The 21,730-nt window shown below is 47.5% G+C and overlaps 1 protein-coding gene across 1 annotated transcript in view; it reads left to right on the top strand.

Annotated features, from left to right (window-relative positions):
• MOV10L1 (Mov10 like RNA helicase 1) overlaps positions 1-21,730 on the top strand; it is a 94,204-nt gene that overhangs the window by 6,365 nt on the left and 66,109 nt on the right. The window contains 8 exon segments of the mRNA XM_064283312.1: positions 5,179-5,341; positions 10,396-10,508; positions 11,016-11,203; positions 13,781-13,924; positions 14,880-14,973; positions 14,975-15,125; positions 15,658-15,781; positions 17,208-17,402. Coding sequence (XP_064139382.1) covers positions 5,179-5,341; positions 10,396-10,508; positions 11,016-11,203; positions 13,781-13,924; positions 14,880-14,973; positions 14,975-15,125; positions 15,658-15,781; positions 17,208-17,402 — 1,172 coding nt within the window.

Below are 21,730 nucleotides of genomic sequence, written 5' to 3'. Positions count from 1 at the left end.
AAATTGGAAATCATCAAAAATGAAATGGAACACACAAACATCGATATCCTAGGCATTAGTGAGCTGAAGTTGACCAGTCCCTGGAGAAGGACATCATGCTTGGCAGAGTATAGGGTCCACGGAAAAGAGGAAGACCCTCAACAAGGTGGATTGACACGGTGGCTGCAACAGTGAGCTCAAGCATAACAATGATCGTAAGGATAGCGCGGTACCAGGCAGTGTTTCGTTCTGTTGTGCATAGGGTCACTATGAGTCGAAACCAACTCGACGGCACCTAACAACAACAGTGAGCTGAAATGCACTGGTATTGGCCGTTTTAAATCAGACGATCATATAGTATACTATGCTGGGAATGACAGCTTGAAGAGGAATGGTGTTGCATTCGTCAGCAAAAAGAACATTTCAAGATCTATCCTGAAGAACAACCCTGTCAGTGATAGGATAATATCCATACGCCTACAAGGAAGACCAGTTAATAGGACAATTACTCAAATTTATGCACCAACCACTAAGGCCAAAGATGAAGAAATAGAAGAGTTTTATCAGTTGCTACAGTCTGACACTAATTGAACATGCAGTCAAGATGCATTGATAATTACTGGCGATTGGAATGCAAAAGTTGGAAACAAAGAAGTAGGATCAGTAGCTGGAAAATATGGCCTTGGTGATAGAAACAATGCCGGAGATTGAATGATAGAATTTTGCAAGACCAGCAACTTCTCCATTGCAGATACCTTCTTTCACCAACGTAAACGGCGGCTAAACGCGTGGACCTCGCCAGATGGAACACACAGGAATCAAATTGACTACATCTGTGGAAAGAGACGATGGAAAAGCTCAATATCATCAGTCAGAACAAGACCAGGGGCCGACTGTGGAACAGACCATCAATTGCTCATATGCAAGTTCAGGCTGAAACTGAAGAAAATCAGAGCCAGTCCACGAGAGCCAAAATATGACCTGAGTACATCCCACCTGAATTTAGAGACCATTTGAAGAATAGATTTGACACACTGAACACTAGTGACTGAAGACCAGGTGAGCTGTGGAATGACATCAAGGACTTCATATAAGAAGAAAGCAAAAGGTTATTGAAAAGACAGGAAAGAAAGAAAATACCAAGATGGATCTCAGAGGATATCTTCAAACTTGCTCTTGAAGTTTGAACAGCTAAAGCAAGAGGAAGAATCGATGAAGTAAAAGAACTGAACAGAAGATTTCAAAGGGCAGCTGGAGAAGACAAAGTAAAGTATTATAATGACATGCGCAAAGAGCTGGAGATGGAAAACCAAAGGTGTAGAACACGCTCAGCATTTTTCAAGCTGAAAGAACTGAAGAAAAAATTCAATCGTTGAGTTGCATTAGTGAAGGATTCCATGGGGAAAATATTAAACGACACCGGAAGCATCAAAAGAAGATGGAAGGAATACACAGAGTCATTATACCAAAAAGAATTAGTCCATGTTCAACCATTTCAACAGGTGTCATATGATCAGGAACCGATGGTACTGAAGGAAGAAATCCAAGTTGCCCTGAAGGCATTGGTGAAAAACAAGCCTCTAGGAATTGATAGAACATCGATTGAGATGTTTCAACAAACAGATGCAGCGCTGGAGGTGCTCACTCGTCTATGCCAAGAAATATGGAAGACAGCTTCCTGGCCAACTGACTGGAAAAGGTCCATATTTATGCCTATTCCCAAGAAAGGTGATCCAACCGAATGTGGACATTATAGAACAATATCATCAATATTACACGCAAGCAAAATTTTGCTGAAGATCATTCAAAAACGGCTGTAGCAGTATATCGACAGGGAACTGCCAAAAATTCAGGCCAGTTTCAGAAGAGGACATGGAACCAGGGATATCATTGTTGATGTCAGATGGATCCTGGCTGAAAGCAGAGAATACCAGAAGAATGTTTACCTGTGTTTTATTGACTATGCAAAGGCATTTGACTATGTGGATCATAACAAATTATGGGTATAGTTGCAAAGAATGGGAATTCCAGAACACTTAATTGTGCTCATGAGGAACCTTCACATAGATCAAGAGGCAGTTGTTCGGATAGAACAAGGGGATACTGATTGGTTTAAAGTCAGGAAAGGTGTGTGTCAGGGTTGTATTCTTTCACCATACCTATTCAATCTGTATGCTGAGCAAATAGCCTGAGAAGCTGGACTATCTGAAGAAGAACGGGGCATCAGGATTGGAAGAAGACTCATTAACAACCTGCGTTATGCAGATGACACAACCTTGCTTGCTGAGAGTGAAGAGGACTTGAAGCACTTACTGATGAAGATTGAAGACTGTAGCCTTCAGTATGGATTACGCTTCAACATAAAGAAAAAAACTCTCACAACTGGCCAGTAAGCAACATCATTGATAAATGGAGAAAAGTTTGAAGTTGTCAAGGATTTCATTTTACTTGGATCCACAATCAGCACCCATGGAAGCAGCAGTCAGGAAATTAAATGACATATTGCATTGGGAAAATCCGCTGCAAAAGACCTCTTTAAAGTGTTAACAAAGATGTCACTTTGAGTACTAAGGTGCTCTTGTCCCAAGCCATGATACTTTCAATCGCCTCATAGTGTGAGCAAAAGCTAGACAGTGAGTAAAGAAGACCAAAGAAGAATTGATGCCTTTGAATTATGGTGTTGGCGAAGAATATTGAATATACTACGGACAACCGGAAGAATGAACAGGTCTGTTTTGGAAGAAGTACAGCCAGAGTGCTCCTTGGAAGCAGGGATGGTGAGACTTCGTCTTATGTACTTCGGACTTGTTTCAGGAGGGACCAGTCCCTGGAGAAGGACATAATATTTGGTAAAGTAGAGGGTCAGCAAAAAAGAGGAAGACCCTTGAGGAGATAAATTGACACAGTGGCTGCAACAATAGGCTCAAACATGACAATGATTCTCACAATTCTCACAATCCTGTGCCTCACGCTGGCACAGGACCGGGCACTGTTTTGTTCTGTTGAACATAGGGTTGCTATGCATCAGAACCAACTCGACGGCACCTGATGACGACAACAACAGAGTTGCATTATCCAGTATGGTAGCCACTAGTCATGTGTGGTTGTTTAAATTTACATTTGTTAAAACTAAATAAAATTTGAGATCCATTTCTTCGGTTCCACTAGCCACGTTTCGAGTGGCCGCCAGATCAGACAGCACAGACATGGAACGTTCTGTCGCTGCGCAAAGCCCTGTTGGATTGCTCTGGCTTGGAAGGTTACAAATGGAAAGGCAGCTCTCCACTCACACGTTCAACCTCAGACCTAATGGAGTGCTTTTCTTGGTTCCATTTCTAACTCTTCTGGTGAGCACTGGGTTACATGAACGATATGCTGATACTTTCCCTGGATTTATCAGTGTCCGGTAGTATTTACTGACTCCCATCCTGAACAACATGAAATTGGCTCATTTTCACTACCCTCTTTTTCCCTCTCTCTGATTTTTTTTATTAGTCGACATATTTCTTCTGCAAAGGTTACATTTGTAACCAGCCAAGAGGCTGAGAGAAGTGACTGCTGGTGTGAGAACAAGGGAGGCTGCTGGTGATCCCAAGAGCGGCCGTAGTGCCACGCTGGCCTCATTGGAGGACTAGAGATGTGGGTGTGTAGTTCAAGTGCCTCTTTCAATGTCCTGCATGAGGGGAGCAAAGGAACGAGGCCACAGGTGGACAGGAGATGAAATGAAGTCAAGGGAGTTGGGGTTCAGTTGAGTTACTAGAGTGTGTGTGTCGAGACGCAGGAGAAGGAGGCAGTGACTGTCGGCGTGATGTCTGGAGGAGGTGAGAGGCCAGGCAGGGCAGGGTGGAGGAAGGCGGAGAGGTGACATGGGTAGATGAGGGAGCCCAGCTGGTTCTCTCCTCAGTGCAGAGACTGAGGGGGTGACAGTTCTGACATGCAGTCTCCAAACAGGACAGATACATTCTCCAGAAAGGAAGTGGGGCTCTCAAGTATTATGTCAGCCCTCTGGCCATCCTCCTAAGTGGGTCTCATCAGCTCAGTTTGTGCATGTGGAAAGTGCTGTGTTTGGGTTTTGTTATACTTTTTTAACTGTTGTGTTGGCTTTTTGTTGTCTTTGCCTAATTTGTTTGCCATCAGAGTAGATTTTGCTTGGGGACAGGAGGGGAACAGCTAGGAAGTGAGGCTTAACGGGGTGGGGCTGCCAGATGAGGAGGACAAACTTGAGAGCCAATGGGGTCTGAGGGGGAGAGCATCTGAGGAGGGCCTGGAGAATGGTCCCCTCCCCAGCATCAGTCAGGTCACTCATCTGACTCTGGGAGAGGATGGGGGCAGGAGATGGAGAAGCAGAGTGCTTTGTGGTCATCACCAGAACATCATGTCACCAGGAGGTGACGGGGCGTGGTGGAGGGCGTGAACCTGGGGGAGAGGGAGGAGCGTTTCCCAAGGGTGTGAAAGGGGGTGGTCCTGAGATGGTGGCCACACAGAGCCACAGCGGACAAGTGCTGCTGGGGGGCCGAAGATGGTGATTTTGCTTTTACTGTCTGTGCTGTTTCTTCTAAAATAAACGTGCTGTTTGTGTAACTTTGAAGTAGGACATATAGGCCAGTACAGTTGCAACCAGCATGAAGTTTTGGACTTCGATGTTTGCAGATGCACTAAGTGTCTACGGGACTGCTTTTCAGAGCCCTCCGGATGTGATGTGGAGCTCTGCCCTCCGCTGCCCTGACTGGGGCTCTGGGGCAGTCCCCTCTCTTCGCCTCCCCTGGCAGAGCCCCTGCCCCGTCCCACCTCCATTGCCCCTAGGAATCTCTTTCTCCCTTCACAGCCCAGGTCAGATCCCACTTTCTCCAAGAAACTCTTTCCCATGAGTTCCTCAAAGCCAATTTCTAAACTTGTTTTATAGTATTTCTCACAGTTCCCTCTGAATGAGTTCTTTTTGTCTCAAGCCCCCACTTAGCTTGGGATTCCTAGGGGGCAGGGGCAGCATGCCTGTCTTGGGGTCTCTCCCGCCAGCCCATTACGCTGGGATGCACAGGCCGTATTTGTAAGCCCAGGTGTCTGGACGTGACGCTTCATCTGAGATAAAGGCACCATGGTGGCTGTGATTGCTTGAAACAGCCATTAAGCTACAGCAGTTAAGTGTTTATTTTTCTACTTGGTCCTCGTATTCTGCTTACACAGCGTTGGCATGTTTTGCAGGTAGAAGCAGCCTCTGACAGATGGGAAGGTGGAGGCAAGAAGAGCAGCAGGGGGCCTGCTGACTCCAGTACCCACCTTTTGATGGGCTGCGTGACTTCACTGGTGGAAGGTGCCGGCTATATCAACCAGACCACATACTTCTCGCTAGAGAGTGTTTGTGAAGGTAGGGTAGGCAGCTCTCTTTTTTCACTAAAAACTAACTTTATGTCTTTTTCAAAAATATTATGGATTAGATTTGAGATGGTTGTGTCCACCATTTAAAGGATGGGGCCTGGGCACTTTGTGTGTTGAGAGGGCTTTTGTACTACAACTGTTGTAAGTACTGGCTCCACGCCAGGGCCCCTCAGTGCCTGCGTGGACTTGGGAGTGAGAATGACAGACATGGAAGGATGCCTGCTCCCACTTGTGGTCTTTTGTTGAGGGCGGTCACTGATTTCTGGGCAGTTTTTCTGGTGCTGGAGTCCAGTAGCCCCTCTGCCGATGCTGGTTTTTTAAACTGAATTGTCAGTAACAGTCAGAACAACATCCCTTCAGCAGAACAACCTTCCAGAATCTTTACCTCGATTTAACGATTCTCAAATGAAAAAATTCAGACTGTTATTTGACTTTAACTCTTTTTTGTTTAAAGTATCTGTTTCGTGTATGACAGAAACAAGATGTAAGCCATAACTAACAATACGCAAACACCAGAAGATAACCTAGGTAAATGGGATCTTGTAAAAATTAAACGTTTATGTTCATCAAAAGACTTCACCAAAAGAGTAAAAAGAGAACCTACAAACTAGGAAAAAAATTTTGGCTATAACGTATCCAACAAAGGTCTAATCTCAGAAATCCAACACTTCTACAGTAAAAAGACAAATCATTCGATTAAAAAATGGACAGGTTATAAATAGACACTTCACCAAAGAAGACATTCAGGTAGCTAATACACACATGAGGAAATGTTCACAATCACTAGCCATTAGAAAAATGCAAATCAAAATTATAATGAGGTGCCATCTCACCCCAACACTACTGGCAAGAATCAAAAACACACAAAATAACAAATGTTGGAGAGCTTGTAAGGAGATTGGAACTCATACACATTGCCGGTGGGAATGAAAAATGGTACAGCCACTTTGGAAAATATGACACTTCCTTAAAAAGCTAGAAATAGAAATCCCATATGATCCAGCAATCCCACTCCTAGGAATATATCCTAAAAAATAGACATATGCACACCCATGTTTATTGCAGCATTGTTCGTAATAGAAAAAAGATGGAAACAACCTGACTACTCATCAAGAGATGAATGGATAAACTGTGGTACGTACGCACAGTGGAATACTTGTGATAAAGAACGATGGCGAATCTGCAGGACATCTCACAACATGGATGAATCTGGAGGGCATTATTCTGAGTGAAATAAGTCAGTCACAAAAGGGAAAATACTGTTTGAGACCATTATTAATATAAAAACACATGAAAATGTTTCCACATAGAAGCAATCTTTGATAGTTATGAAGGAGGGGAGGAGTAAGGAGGGAAAAGCACTGACTAGATAGTAGAAAAGTGTTCCTTGGGGAAGTCAGCGCAACTTGACCAGGGTAAAGTAGAAGCTTCACAGCTACATCCAAAATGCCCTAAGAGACCGAATTCCTGAGCCAAAGGCTGGAGACCATGGTCTTGGGGGACATGTAGCTCAATTGGCATAACATAGTCTATAAAGAAAATGTTCTGTATTCAACTGTGGTGAGTAGCTACTGGGGTTTTGAAAGCCTTCGAGCGGCCTTCTAAGATACATCTACTGGTCCCATTCCAGCTGGAGCAAAGGAGAATGAAGAAAACCTCTAAGACACAAGGGAAAGATTAGTCCAAAGGACTAATGGACCCCAACTACCATAACTACCACAACTACCAGACTGAGCCCGGAACAACTAGATAATGCCTAGTTACCACCACCGACTGCTCTGTCAGGGATCACAATAGAGGATCCCAGCCAGAGTGAGAGAAAAATGTAGAACAAAATTCAAATTCACCAAAAAAAAAAAAAAAGCCAGGCTTGGTGATCTGACAGAGACGGGAGAAACCCCAAGATTATTGCCGCCAGACACCTTTTTAACTTAGTACTGAAGTCACTCCTGAGGTTCACTTTTCAGCCAAAGATTAGACAGGTCTATAGGGCCAAAAATAACACACGTAAGGGACAGATTGCATAGTTCAGTTATGCACAGGAGACTAATGGGCACACCAGCCCGAAAGCAAAGACAAGAAGGGACAGGAAAACTGGACTAATGGAAACAGGGAACGCAGGGCAGAGAAGGGGAGGAAAGTGTTAACACATTGCGGGGTTGCAGCCAATGTCACAAAACAACTTGTATTTTAACTGTTTAATGAGAAACTAATTTGCTCTGTAAACTTTCACCTAAAGCACAATTAAAAAAAAGATTACAGCCTAGAAAAAAATAATAAAGTATCTGATAATGGAACTAACACATTAATAGCTATTGCTTCACTCCTCATGTGTGTCCAGGGAAATTTGGAGTAAAAATAAGCAGACTAATTGTGTTGAACTGTTACCTGCTAAGAAAAGCCATGGTGTACAGAGCAGGACGTGAATGTATCGGCAGCCGCACCCGTCAGGCATGGCCACTGGCACTGTCACCTGCAGACACCAGCTGTGCTGAAGTCAGTGCCCCAGCGGGTTTGTCTGGCCTTCGTGCCTCAGTGGTGTTACCGTGACCAACAGGACAAACAGTAAATGGCAGCTGATATAGGCTCAGTTATTTGTTCATTAGCAGCATCCTTATTCATTACTCACTTTTATGTGTTGAACTTACTGCTGCCAAAAGTGTTCACTGCAAAAAAAAAAAAAAAATTATAACCGGTACCACAGCAAACCTGCTCAGGCTACCCTGTTTCTGTCTGCTTTACATCTGCTTAACATCAGGGCAGCCCAGCCACTTCATGTCACTCAAGGCCTAGCGGCACACCTAGCTGACACAGCAGGGCACTGAATATGTCCCACCCCCTCCTGGGCCGGGTGGACTTAGCTGCCCAGCCCCTCAGGTCTGAGTTCCTCTCTTTGTCCCTGAGCATCCTGTGTGTGCCTAGAAGGGAGTGTCACCACCTCGTGTCTGATGAGCTTGGGAGAGGGCATTGGGCTCCTGCTGCACTTCCACATGTTGGCTCCTCACACCTTCCAGAAGCTGGAGGTGCAAAAGAGGTTGCCATTCCACTTATTTTATTGCAGTTTATTAATAATAATACTTTTTTTAATGAGAAAATACGGGGAATATGCTAAACCAGATGGGTTTGTCTGGGACTCTGGGAAAACCAGGTGTACACCACCTGGCTGTAATTTTCTCTCGAGTCCCCCTTGCTCCCTCTTCCAGCCAGGATGGTGCAGGCTACCTCTCTGCTGGCTCAGTGTGTCTGCGGTGGGTTTCATGCAGCTCTCCTCAGGGGCCCCGTTCATTCAGGTGAGCCTCCTGCCACCCGGAGACTTGGGCCAGGCTCCCGGCATGGCCAGCACTGATGCTGACACAGACACCACCCAGCAGTAAGGGCTGAGGAAGAAGAGCAAGGGGCAGGGTGTGTCTTTGCTCAAAGCACTGCAAAGACAAATCTCTGCCAGCCCCACGGCCAGCAGACACCTTCCTGCACACAGCAGAAACCTTCCTGCACATAGCAGAAAGCGAGGGGCGGGCCGTGGGGCCGGGGGGGCCGTGGGGGGCCGTGGGGGGCCGTGGGGGGCCGTGGGGCTGACAGAGATTTGTCTTTGCAGGGCTTTGAGCAGCGATGCGATGTGAGCTTCGTTGTGCTTTGTTCTTTTTGTTGTTGTTTTTGTTTCCTAATTTTTTGTGATAAACATAAAATGTACCATTTTAACCATTTTTGAGTGTGTAATTCAGTGGCGTTAAGTACATCCACAGTGTTGTGTAACTATCAGCACTATTTCCAGATCTTTCCCATCACCCCCAAACAGAAACTCAGTACTCACTGAGCAGGGACTCCCCATTCCCCCTACCCCAGACCCTGGGAACCTCAAATCTGTTTTCTATCTCTGAACTTCCCTATTGTGGATATTTTACCTAAGTAGGATCACACAATATTTGTGTTTTTGTGTCTTGAGTTACTTTACTCAGCATGATGTCTTCAAGGTTAATACATGTTATAGCGGGCACCAGGACTTCGTTTTTCCTTGTGGCTGTGTGTATGTGTATAAAGCTTAGTTGTGTTTTAAAAGGACCGCTCTGGTTGCTGGGCTGAGGACAGAGTGTAGTAGGGCAGGGTGGACACGGGAGATTGAGGCCGTTGTCCTGGTGACACTCGTGCAGAGTGACGGCAGGGACAAGTGTTTTGGATGTGTTTGCTGTGTGGTGTGAAGGACAGTCCAGCCTACTCCAGAGTCCTTGGTCTAGGCACCAGAAGGGTGAGTGTCATCACCATTTTGGTGAACAAACCTGGGGGAGCTGAGGTTCAGGCCTTTGAGCTTTGAGGTGCCTGTAGATACCCATGGAAGTGTGAGGTGGGCACCTAGACTGGGAGTCTGAGGCAGATACAGGGACAGCCTGTGCCCATAGAGCCATCAGTTCACAGGCAGTGGTGTGGAAAGAGGCCCAAGGCCTGTGTCTGGATCGCAGTACTGAGACGGGGACACAAGGGGATCAGGCATACAGGCATTGGCCCATGGCCTGTGTTTGGCACAAGTGACCGGGGGCCCTCGGAAGTAGCGGTGTAGGCTGGAGAGCTCTAGCTGCTGTGTGAGCATCAGCGCCTTGTGAAAACATCTGTTTATAACTGTGAACCTTGAGCTCCAGGTCTTGGAATGCATTTGTTGACAGAATGCCAGGAGACAGGCCTTCTCTGCTCCTTGGGGCAACGTCAGCGCTGTCTCTAAGTGGTTCCAGTTAGAGACGAGGAAACTGAGTAGACGTAGGGAGGGTACATGACTTGAACGAGGTGCCGCCACTTCATGGCAGAACCAGGTGTGAGGACCCGGGAGCGGGACCAATGACACAGGTACATCCGGTGTTGCTAGCCAAACGGTTGGTCTGCTGCCCTTAGCCTGGGCAAGTCAGCTGAAGGAATTAACTACTGTTGTTTCTGACAGCGCTAGAGAGCACTTTTTCATGCCCACATGTACCCCAGACGTAATAGTGACAGTCTCAGTGGGTCGTGCTCCACTGTTACAGTACTACGGGATGCCTGGCTTCCTCCCTGCTGTCCTAGGTTTCCAGCCCTGCAAGGGGGACTGGGTGGAGGCCAAGTACTGGATCCGACCCGGCACATGGAGCAGCGAGGCTGTCGCCGTGAAGCCACTGCGGTACAAGCGTGTAGACAAGGTAGCACGGGGTCATCCTCGTCCTCGGCTTCTGCTGTACTTCCTTAAGGGAGGAGCATAGAGTGCTCTCGTAACTAAGCTCTAAACTCTGTCCTTTACATGCAGCGTTACAATGTCCGAAGAAGAAAAGAAAGTGTGTTTTAGAATGGTTGGGAATGAATGGGTGGGGTGCGGGTTTGAGCTTGCTTGTCAAAGCTGGGTGTGGTTTGGGTATTGGTGATGGGTGGTTAAGAGCAGGGGGTTCAGTTTGCATGCCTGAGCTTCAGCTTAGCACCCTGTTCCTCACCCAGCCCTCCACTATCTCACCTTAGCTCCCCAGGTTGACACTCTTTTAGTAACATCCAGAGCAGTGGTTTTCATTTGAGACCAGGGCTCAACCCCAGAGAGTCCAACACCGGGTGAAGTGTTACCATGTGCTTACCTGGTATTTGCAACATGCTGGCCGGGCCCCTGATGGGAAGGAGGGGGTCAGAGCTGCACACTCATCACTGTACTGACTGTGTCCCAGGTGTGCATTTCCAGCCTCTGTGGACGAAATGGCGTGATTGACGACAGCATCTTTTTCACCCTGGAGTCACTGAAGCTTCCCAGTGGGTACATGCCTAGAAGATACGACGTTGTCAACGTGGTGGTGGTGGAGAGCAGCCAGTCCTGCTACATGTGGAGGGCACTGTGCATGACTCCCGTGAAAAAACGGTACAAGAGCCAGATTTTTCTTCTCTGGGAAGTAAAGGGCCCAGTCCGAGTGTGTCTTGAGAGTTGCCTCAGTGAGCCAGAACAGTTCTCAGTGAAGACTCCAGACCCCAAGTTGACAGAGTATCTGGTGGAGGGTTTTCAGTGGTCTCCATGGTTGATCGATGGGGGAGTTAGAGGCCCCCTTTTTATCTTTTTTAATGATCTTTTATTGGTGGTTTGCACTTTTTGGTAGATTTTTTTAAATTCTACGTCCTTTTGTTCTTTTACATTTTGAGTTTCTTGTGAGAACTCATTGGACACGGTGGGTTACAAAGATACTGCATTTCTTGTCAGTGCTGTTCTTTCTGTGTCTGGATGGTCACCTGCCCCACCGTGTGTGCCTAGACCTTGATGAGGCTGTCCTCGACCTGTGTTTAGTGACACTCCACCCCGGCCCTGCCCATCTTTCTCCTGGGTGCTCTCACTAGTGCATTGTCACATTAGCTGTTCTGTGTATGCCTAACCGCTCCCCTTTGGGATGCAAGCTCTGTGTGGGAAGGGCTGTTTGCCTCGCTTCCTGCCTCGTATTTAACGCCAGTTGCAGCCTGGCGTGGTGGTAAGCTGAATGGTGTGTGGATTGAGTGACCCCGTGTGCGGATTCAGTGAGCATCTGAAGAGCTAGAGTGCCGCCCTTTTGGACAGATGAGTAAACAGAGTCACCGACGGAGGAGCTCCAGGCTGTGGGAGCGCGTGTGGGTGGGTGAGTAGGCAGGGCTCTGCCAAAGGTGAGAACTTGCCGTAGGAGGCACCTGTTGTCCTTCACCCCTACTCGGCATTCACTTGCCCTTCCAGCAAGGGCCTGGCTGCCTTTGGAGAATGATGAGGCCCCTGCGTGGCTGTGGACCGGTCCCGGCCGCTGCTCCCTCCTCGGACATTGAATCCGGAATCCATGTGTGAGGACACAGACTGGTGTGCGTACAGCATCAGTGGGGTACCCTGCCTGTGTCTGAACCAGGTCTCTGGGCTCCGGTCAGTTCTGTGAGCTTACTGATTGTCCGCACCCGATGAAGAGCCGGGTCCTGTCAGTAGACACAGGCAGCAGACCTCAGGCAGACCTGCTGCGGGACTGCCTGGGGCCACACGCCCCTGAAGGAAGCACCGTGTCACTGCACGCACGCCAGATACGCTTGAAAAAGCCACAGCACCACAGCAGTTGAGTGATGGCCCCTGATGGATGTGAGTAGGAGGCTCCTGGGGCGGCAGAGGCCCCTCACAGATCCTCAAAACACAGTGGCTGTCTGAGGCCTTGGAGCAGGTGTTCACTGGAATGACTTAAAAAAAAAAAAAAATTTTTTTTCTATTTTTTTAGAGTTGTTATTTTCAGTTCAGGATCCCCTTGCCCTAGCACATGCATTTTTTCCCAGCAGGAGGTACCTTGTAGCATAGTCCATAATTTACGGATCTATTATGTTTTATCATCTGTCTCCACTCCCTCCTCCCTGCCTGGAATGGAAGCCTTTCAAGGCCAGGCCCCTGGCACAGTGCCTGCTCATAGTGGACAGACAGCGTGGCCACTGTGCTGAGTGGGGTGTGACCAGTAGCAGTGCTCCCTGGCTATGGTCATGGCTCCTAGGGTGTGGGCTCCCCAGTGCCCCGTCAGGGCAGCCCCAGAGCCCTGGGGAGGACTGGTTATCCCCGGGTGGGTGACAAGCATCCCACAGGTGGCCCCTTCCTTGTCTTCGTTGCTGCAGGTGGTCTCCCCACTGCCAAGCCCTTGGCCTCCTGATCAGGGTAGGGAGCACTAGTGCAGGGTCGCAGGGACCTCTGAGGGGCCTCAGCACATTCGGGTGAAAGAGAAAGGGATTAACAGCTGGACCAGAAGGCTGTGTGAGGGGACATGTGTGTCAGACAGAAGGAATTTGAGCATATCAGGGCAGGGGCAGGAGCTGGCTGGGAATGCCACCGAGTGTGCGGACCGGGCCTGGATGCACAGGAGCCACAGGCTGGAGTGAGAGGTGGCGTGATGCCAGATTGCCTCCTGGAAGGATGGCTGTGGGTGAGGAGCAAGTAAGAACAGGCCGCCGCTGCAGTGCTGTTCAGTCGTGTCTTCGGCTGGAGGAGAGTGAGGGGTCCTTTCTGTGGGCAGAGGAAAGCGTAATGGTCTTCAAGTACTTGAAAACAACAGAACTCCTTTTTCCAAATGCAAGTGCCAGTCACCCCTCACATGCACGTCTGTTGCCACCCCCCCTCCCCCTGCCCCGTGGCCTGCAGGAGGGGACAAGTGCTTGGAGAATCTCTGACTGAGAGGGATCTGCGGTATAGCAAACACCGTTTTAGGAACACATGCTGCCTGTGCAGATAGGTCCACCGTAGCGGTGTGTTCCGAGCCAGCGTGTCGCATCCCTCCCTTTATATTTTACAGGAATTGTCATTTTCTTGAAGGTGACTTGCCATCCTTTCTAGAAGTTCTAAGTGTTGGAAAAATATTGTATCTAGTCCATGGGCATTTTGGGGTGTCTGGGGTCAGGGAGGCACAGAAAGTACAGGGGGTGCTACCTTCCCTTGGTGATGCCACGTGTCTTTGGTTCCTTTCTCCAGAGAGCCTTCTACCCATAGTGAGAGTACTGATGACGCCTACGGAACCCTGTTACTGGAGAACAAAGGGGGTGTTGAAGTTACAAGGATGACAGATTTTGGAACTCTACAAGAAGGAGAAAGTAAAACTATGGTGGTCTGGATAGAGTACGTTTGGTGCTTAAAGTTTGAAATAAAATTACACTAATGGTTGTTTAAATTACAATTTAAGAATTTTTGTAGAACTAGTAACTCTGCCCATTTGTTTTTTCCTTCACGAGACTCTTTTCAGCATGTTTTTACTCAGTCATTCAACACAGTCCCATTTCAATACAGGTGAAGTTCATTGTAGATGTGTCCCAGCGCTCTTGCTGTATAATCCCAGCTTCCCAAGCCCCACCAGCCTGGAGTAAAATTCCTTCTCATTTTCAAAGATTAAAATGGCCACAATATGCGGCAAAACCCAATGCTTGGACAGTCAAGATCCTGTTAAGGATCAGAGAAACCTTTAATCCTTGTTTTAAGCGAAAGGAAAGGAAAGCTTCCCTGTCCCTAGCGTCCCCCATACCCACAAAGGGCCAAAAGCTGGAGCAGGTTTCTGCAGGCTGCTCTTCCTCACCTCACCCGCAGGGGGCACCTGCCGCGACACCTGCAGCCCCACCCGCCCTAGTCTGATTGGGAGATGCCAGGATAAAGGAATGCAGGCTACTGTCTTGTCTTCTGAGAGGTAGTTCCACACCCACCAGGATTTCTCCAAACGCCCACTAGACCACCAAGGGTTAGCAAACCGCAGCTCTTGGGCCAGATCCAGCCCACCACCTGTTTTTGTGTGGTCTGTGAGCTGAGAAAGGTTTTTACATTTTTCCACAGTTGAAAAAAGATCAAAAGATGGATACTACTAATGATGCGAAAAGTACATGAATTTCAGGCATTATAGTCCACAAATAAAATTGCACTGGAACACAAAAAAAAAATTTTTTTTACTCTAAAATACAGTTTGTGCTGATATTCATTAAGACGTTTGTGCTTGCCCTTCAGTAGTTAGCGTGCATGCTCTGTTTTACGGGAATGGAGTAGCTCGGTGTTAGAAACACGTCTGTGCTCATGTCTGACATCTTTCCAGGAATAAAGGAGCTGTTCCTCAGGGCTTAGTCAGCTGCAAACTGGCCGGCTGGGATAAAACCAAACAATTCAGCGTTCACATGCCTGGTAAAGACCCGACAAGGCCCCGCAGCGTCTGCGATTTCTGTTCGTGGGGAGGAGAAGGGGTTTTCAGGGGGAAACGCGAGCTTGTTGAATAGCTACAGAAAAAGCCAGCCCTGCCAGACTCTGGAGGGCAGCCTGAGGAAGAGCAGGGAAGGCACTCCAGGTAGGCCTTGCATCCGCTACCGTGGGAGACACAGTGTGCCGGTCACTTGGCTGAGTTTGCTTTGCCACCTGGGAGCTCCAGGTGGACCTCCTCAGGGAGCCGGGATCTCGGTGGGTCACAGCGCCTTTCAGAGGGCAGACTCCAAACCCAGCGCCACACCAGGGTAGAGAGCAGGTACCGGGGCCAAGCACCCACTGTTCTCCGTGCTCTGAGCTGGGCTTGGGCCCTTTGTGCCTGCTCTTTGCCTCGTGACATTCAGAGTGGCAGAGAAGGATAAACACCCAGAACAGCCTCATATCAAGAGGCTTTTGTGAGTGTTTTTGAGCTGTGCCTTTCTCCCTGGGAACCTGGGCATCTTGGGCTGTACCCATCCTGTTTCTGACTGGTTTATCGTTTACTTCTGTCAGCCAGCGGCTGACGTTCTGGCTTTGCTGTGCCTGTGAGTATTCTGTGTGCCCGTGTGAGCATGCCACCGCTGTTAGACAGAACTTACCACGTGGTCTGACTTTGGATTTAAATCTCATTTCACCAGATGATTGTGCCTATAAAGGAGGAAGTGGGGAAGGAGAGGCTGGGCTCCCAAAGCAGGCCCCAGAGCCCAGTGGGCCCGTCCTTCCAGGCGGAAAGACCTCTGTGGTGATTACATGCAAAGCAAGGTACATGTCTGTGGACCAGAGGGTGGTTACTTTTGGGGCATCGGTGCATTTTTTTTTTTTAGGCTTCATTTATGATGCTTCCAGGTTGGATGTTAGAAAAACTGTTTACACCTGTTTTGATGTGACAAGATCATAAGACAAAGCATTGCTCTCGAAAATGGCCAAGATGGGTTTTACCGGCCTGGGATGTGGATGCCTTTTAACCCACCCATCCCCAGCAGAAGGTCTAGTTTTCCTCCCTTACTGTGAGAACACAGACATTGGGGCGGGCTCCCTCATCTTAAAGCCCTTCCAACTTGCTTTCTTGGCCCCTCCTCTTACCACCTTCTCTCGTGTCCCACATTCACTGGTGGACGGCTTAGCCCTGAGACTCCTTGTCCCATCTGACCCCAGGCCGAGAAGCAGCCTCCACACTGCAGGGTGTGCTGAGGACAGGGCGGGCCAGGCAGGGCAGTCAGGCTGTCTGCTCCGTTGAACCCCAGACTCAGACTTGTGTCTACCAGAGACCCTGCTCTTCCCTTTCGTGGTTGATTGCATCCAGCTGGCCACCCAGGCCTGTGACTGGCCTCCTTTCCACTTTTCCACCCTCCTGCTGCATATCCAGAATTCCCTGGCTCGGCTGCTGTTGTGGCCTGCTTGGTTCAGGCTGCCTCAAACAGTGGGTGAGCTTTCAGCCAGGCCTTCTTACCTCTCTGTCAGTCATCTAAGTTGGCCAACTGTAAATCTTTTTAAAAATGCAAATCTGATTAAATCACCACCTTGCTTCAGACCCGTCCACGTCAAGCCATAGGTTGCCATTCAGTGTGTGCTATGCAGCCATTTAAAGTGGTATCTTAGGAACATATGACAGTATGGGAGCCCTGGTGACAGTGATTAAACGCTCAGTTCCTCACAGAGGTCAGCAGTTCGAACCCACCAGCCACTCCACAGGAGAGAAAGGTGCAGCAGCCTGCTTCCATAAAGATTTGCAGCCTTGGAAACCCTATGGGGCAATTCCAGTCTGTCCTGTAGGGTTGCTGTGAGTCAGAATCAACTCGATGGCAGTGGGTGTAGTTTTTGTGAGTTTGCGACAACTTAGAAACAGATGAGTGTACCGTGTAACGTATGCAGCATGGCCCAATTAAAGCAAAAGCAAGAAATGGGGCACAAAGTGAAATGCAAGATAAAGCTGGGAGTACTGGAAGTGTTGTTCTTGAGTTTCAGAAGTACAGAAAAGACAGTTCTAGGTGCTTGCTTTTATCTTGGGAAATTTTTACATTGTTTATTTTAGAAAATCCCTTTTTTCCTCGTAGAAAAAATTAGTAAAAATATTGAGGGTAGCTGCCTTTAGTTTTGTGACTCTTTTTGCTTGTGCAGAAGGGAAATTACATTGATTCTGCCTACTTAATTTATGACCAAAACTAAATTTTATATTCTTTTTTTCAAGAAATTCTGGCCGCTGCAGGGAGCTCCTCCTGCTTTGTTTTTCTGACTTCATCATCGGGCGGTACCTGGAAGTGAGCGTGGTCAGTGGCGAGGAGGTGCTAATAGGGATCCGAGAACCATTCTCTTGGAAGAAGTCTAAAAGTTCCCAAGTGTTAGCGCCCACAAAAACTACCGTCGTCGTGACCACGCAGAAAAGGTAGGTGCGGCAGCAGGTGGCATGTATCAGCAGGAGGGCGTGTGTGCTCTCCTGGCGAGAGAGACCAGCATGAGCACAGCCTGCCTACTGGCAACTGCTGGGAGGGGCGACTGGAGTGGGTGGAGCCTCTTCCCATTGTCACACTGGGAGCTGTTTTCACATACTCTTAAATGTCCATCCCTGCCGTGGCATAACACCCCTGGGCCACCACTCCACCTGCCAGTGCTCAGGGACTCACAGCCCTACTCCTCGTGCACACCACAGCCCAGACTCTGGAGGGTAGAGACGGTGCTTGGTGTGGCCACGTCGGTGAGGTGGCCACAGCCAGCCAGAGAGAGCAGACACAGAGGCTAGTATAGCTTCTGTAACAGCGTGCAGTCCACTTGTGGCAGGGCTCAGGAGTGTGGGCTATCCAGGCTGGGATGGAGCTCATTTCCTCATCTGCAGTTGTGAAACCAAAAAAACTTTAAAAAGCAGTTTGTTTTTTCTTAAGTTCGGTGCAAAAAACATATCCCCTGTAGAGGTGTGAGGAGGCTCTCCATAGACTTCGTCTCCCATAATGTGAGTGAGTGTCCACTGGCCGCAATCACACTGATGGGCTTGAACTCCAGGTGCTGCCCCACAACCCACTGAGGGTAAGACGGATGACCTTCCTAATACCTGCCCCAGTAACAGGCTCAGAGAAGGGATGTGGACTTCTGCGAGGCAGAGAGGACTGTTGCGTGGTTTAGCTTTGGAATTAAAACGTGTGCAAATGGCAGCACTGCCGCCAGGAGGCTGTGTGACTTGGGCAAGTTTCTTAACCTCTCTGAGCCTTAGTCTTATTTGTGAAATGATAAGTCTTTATTCATATGGGTCCTGGTGAGCTTCAAGCATGCTAGACACAGAGTGCTGGACTTGCCGCCCAGGGCGCTGGTGGTCGCGCACTCTTGGCCCCACACACCACTGAGGCTCGGCCTCAGTAGGTCCAGCACAGGTGGCTGGTGCCCTCAGTGTCCTCCCATCTCAGGACAGCGTACCCACAACTTACTAGCTGAGTCGTCGGCCACCCTAAGCTGTGAACAAACACATGTGCTAACACACAAGCACGTCTCTTAAGGCCGAGTAAAAAGACTGGTCCTTTAGGCTAGCTGCTGAACCATATGTATGGGGACCATCCTGTCCACCATGCTCACATTCCCACTGGTATGTCATACCTCATGATCCCGCCTGTACCATGCTAGAATACTTTCATCTCCCCATCACCACAGACCCACAAGGGAAAGTGTCCTTGCTTCTCAGATGGAGGTGGTGGGCTTCCCAGTGCACTTAGTGGTGAGTGGGCTTGCTGCAGCCTTTCTGGTTGCAGAGCGCCTCTCTGCTCAGCCTTCTGTCAATGTGAGCTCAGGGAACCCAGCGTGAGAGGACAATTGGTAGAAGGAGACTAGGAAGCCACCCCCTGTCCAGGCAGGGGCCAGCTGAAGGGAGAGTCACAGGCAGCGAGGAAGTGGCTCTCTTCATTTCACTCAACCTAGGTGGACAGTCGGTAACTCTGGAGGTTTCTGGGCCTCAGTCTGGTTTTGTTACCCTCCCTGTCCTTTCCTAGCTCTCTTCTCCTAGTTTTTCTTCCCTTCATGTTCTGTGGTTGGATGTGCCTTGCCAACAACAGCATTGATGCTCTTCACCCTACTGGTGGCAGATTTTCTCTGACTTCTAAATCACCCGTTTCTGGGGAAAGGCAAAAGCTTAGGGGTGAAACTGAACTTTTGCAGAGAAACTGTAGCCTGAGAAACAAAGGGGAAGAACAAAAGCAATTGGGAAGGCAGGACCAGACAGAGCGAACATTGCTAACTTTGTGCTTTGCAGTGATAGTGTGGGTGTACTTTCTAACACTCATGTTATTCTTAAATATACAGCAGTAAGAGTTTAGCTGATTAGAAAAACTAAACAGACCCATAACAAAAGGAGGGATTGAAGAGGTAAAAAAAAAAAAAAACTCCCAACAGAAAAAAAAAGCCCTGGCCCAGACAGCTTCACTGGAAAATTCTACCAAACTTTCACAGAAGAGCTAACACCAATACTGCTCAAGCTATCTCAGAGCATAGAAAAGGAAGGAATACTCCCGAACTCATTCTATGAAGCCAGCATAACCCTAATACCAAAGCCTGGTAAAGACACCACAAATAAAGAACTACAGACGGATATCCCTCATGAACAGAGACACAAAAATTCTCAACAAAATTCTATCTAATGTAATCCAACAGCATTTCAAAAAAATAGTACATCATGGCCAAGTGGGATTCATACCAGGTCCGCAGGGATGGTTCAGCATTAGAAAGTCAGTCGTCATAATCTGCTACCTAAATAAAACCAAAGAGCCACACTGTCATTTCAGTCAACACAGAAGAGGCCTTTGACAAACCCAGTACCCACTCCTGATAAAAACTCAGTGAAATAGGGATAGGAGGGAAATTCCTCGACATAATAAAAGGCATTTACACAAAGCCAACCCCACAGTTTTAAACGGAGAGAGACTGAAAGCATTCCCCTTGAGAACGGGACCAGACAAGGATGCCCTTTATCACCACTCTTATTCAACATTGTGCTAGAGGTCCTAGCCAGAGCAATAAGCCAAGAAAAAGAAATAAAGGGCATCTAGATTCATAAAGAAGAGGTGAAACAGTCCCTATTTGCAGATGATATGATCTTATGCACAGAAAAACCAAAATAATTCACAAGAAAGCTGCTGGAACTAATAGAAGATTTCAGCAAAGTAGTGGGATACAAGATTAACGTACAAAAATGTGATTCTTCTATACCAGTGAAGAGAACTTCGAAAAGGAAGTCACAAAACCAATAGCTATTTATAATAGCCCCCAAGAACATAAAGTACTTAGGAATAAATCTAACCAGGGACATTGTTATGGATTGAATTGTGACCCCCCAAAAGTATGTATCAACTTGGCTAGGCCATGATTCCCAGTACTGTGTGATTGTCCATCATTTTGTCATCTAATGTGATTTTCCTGTGTGTTGTAAATCCTACCTCTATGATGTTAATGAGGCAGCACTCAGTCTATGAGATTGGATCCTATCTTGAGTTGATCTCCTTTGAGATATAAAAGAGAGAAGCCAGCAGAGAGAAGGGTGGACCTCATACCACAAAGAAAGCAGCACCACGAGCAATGCCCGTACTTTGGACCTGGGATTCCTATGCTGAGAAGCTCCTAGACCGGGGTAAGATTGATGACAAGGATCTTCCCCCAGAACTGACAGAGAGAGAACGCCTTCTTCTAGAGCTGGCACCCTGAATTTGGACTTCTAGCCTCCTGGACTGTGAGAGGATAAGTTTCACTTAGTTAAAGCCATCCACTTATGGCATTTCCGTTATAGCAGCATTAGATAAGTAAGACAGTTGTATAAGACCTGTACAAAGAAAACTACAAAACGCTAATGCCAGAAACAGGAAGAAACCTGCCTAAGTGGAAAAACATACCGTGCTCATGGATAAGAGGACTCAACATTGTGAAAATGTCAATTCTGCCGAAGCAATCTACAGATAGAATGCAATCCTGATCCACATTCCAACAGCATTCTTTAATGAGATGCAGAAAAAATCACAAACCTTTATATGGAAAAGGAAGAAACCCAGGTAAGTAAAGCATACAAAGTGGGAGGCCTCACACTACCTGATTTTAGAACCTATCATACAGCCACAGTAGTCAGAATAGCCTGGTACTGGTACAACAACACACACATAGACCAGTGGAACAGAATTGAGAAGCCCAGAGGTAAATCCATCCATTTATGAGCAGCTGATATCTGACAAAGCCTGTTAAATGAGGGAAAAAGTCTCTTTAACAAATGGTGCTGACATAAATGAATGTCCATCTCTAAAAAAATGAAACAAGACGCATACTTCACGCCATGCACAAAAACTAACTCAAAATGGATCAAAGACCTAAATATAAAACCTAAATCGATAAAGATCATGGAAGAAAAAATAGGGACAGTGCTAGGGGCCCTAATATAGCATAAATAGGAAACAAGCCATGACTAACAATGCCCAAACACCAGAAGAGGAACTAGATAACTGTGACCTCCTAAAAATAAAACACTTAATGCTCATCAAAAGACCTCATCAAAAGACTTCACCAAAAGAGTAAAACCAGAACTTACAGTCTGGGAAGAAAATTTTGTCTACAACATCCGACAAAGATCTAATCTCTCAAATCTACAAGATACTGTAACACCTCAGCAACAAAAAGACAAGTAGTCCAATTAAAAAATAAGCAAAAGACATGAACGGACACTTCAACAAAGAAGACATTCAAGCGGGTAACAGACAC

Source organism: Loxodonta africana, chromosome 4 (assembly GCF_030014295.1).
Source record: "Loxodonta africana isolate mLoxAfr1 chromosome 4, mLoxAfr1.hap2, whole genome shotgun sequence".
Taxonomy (NCBI): Eukaryota; Metazoa; Chordata; class Mammalia; order Proboscidea; family Elephantidae; genus Loxodonta; species Loxodonta africana.
The sequence above is the reverse complement of the archived record's forward strand: the minus strand, read 5'-3'. Positions and strand labels throughout refer to the sequence as shown.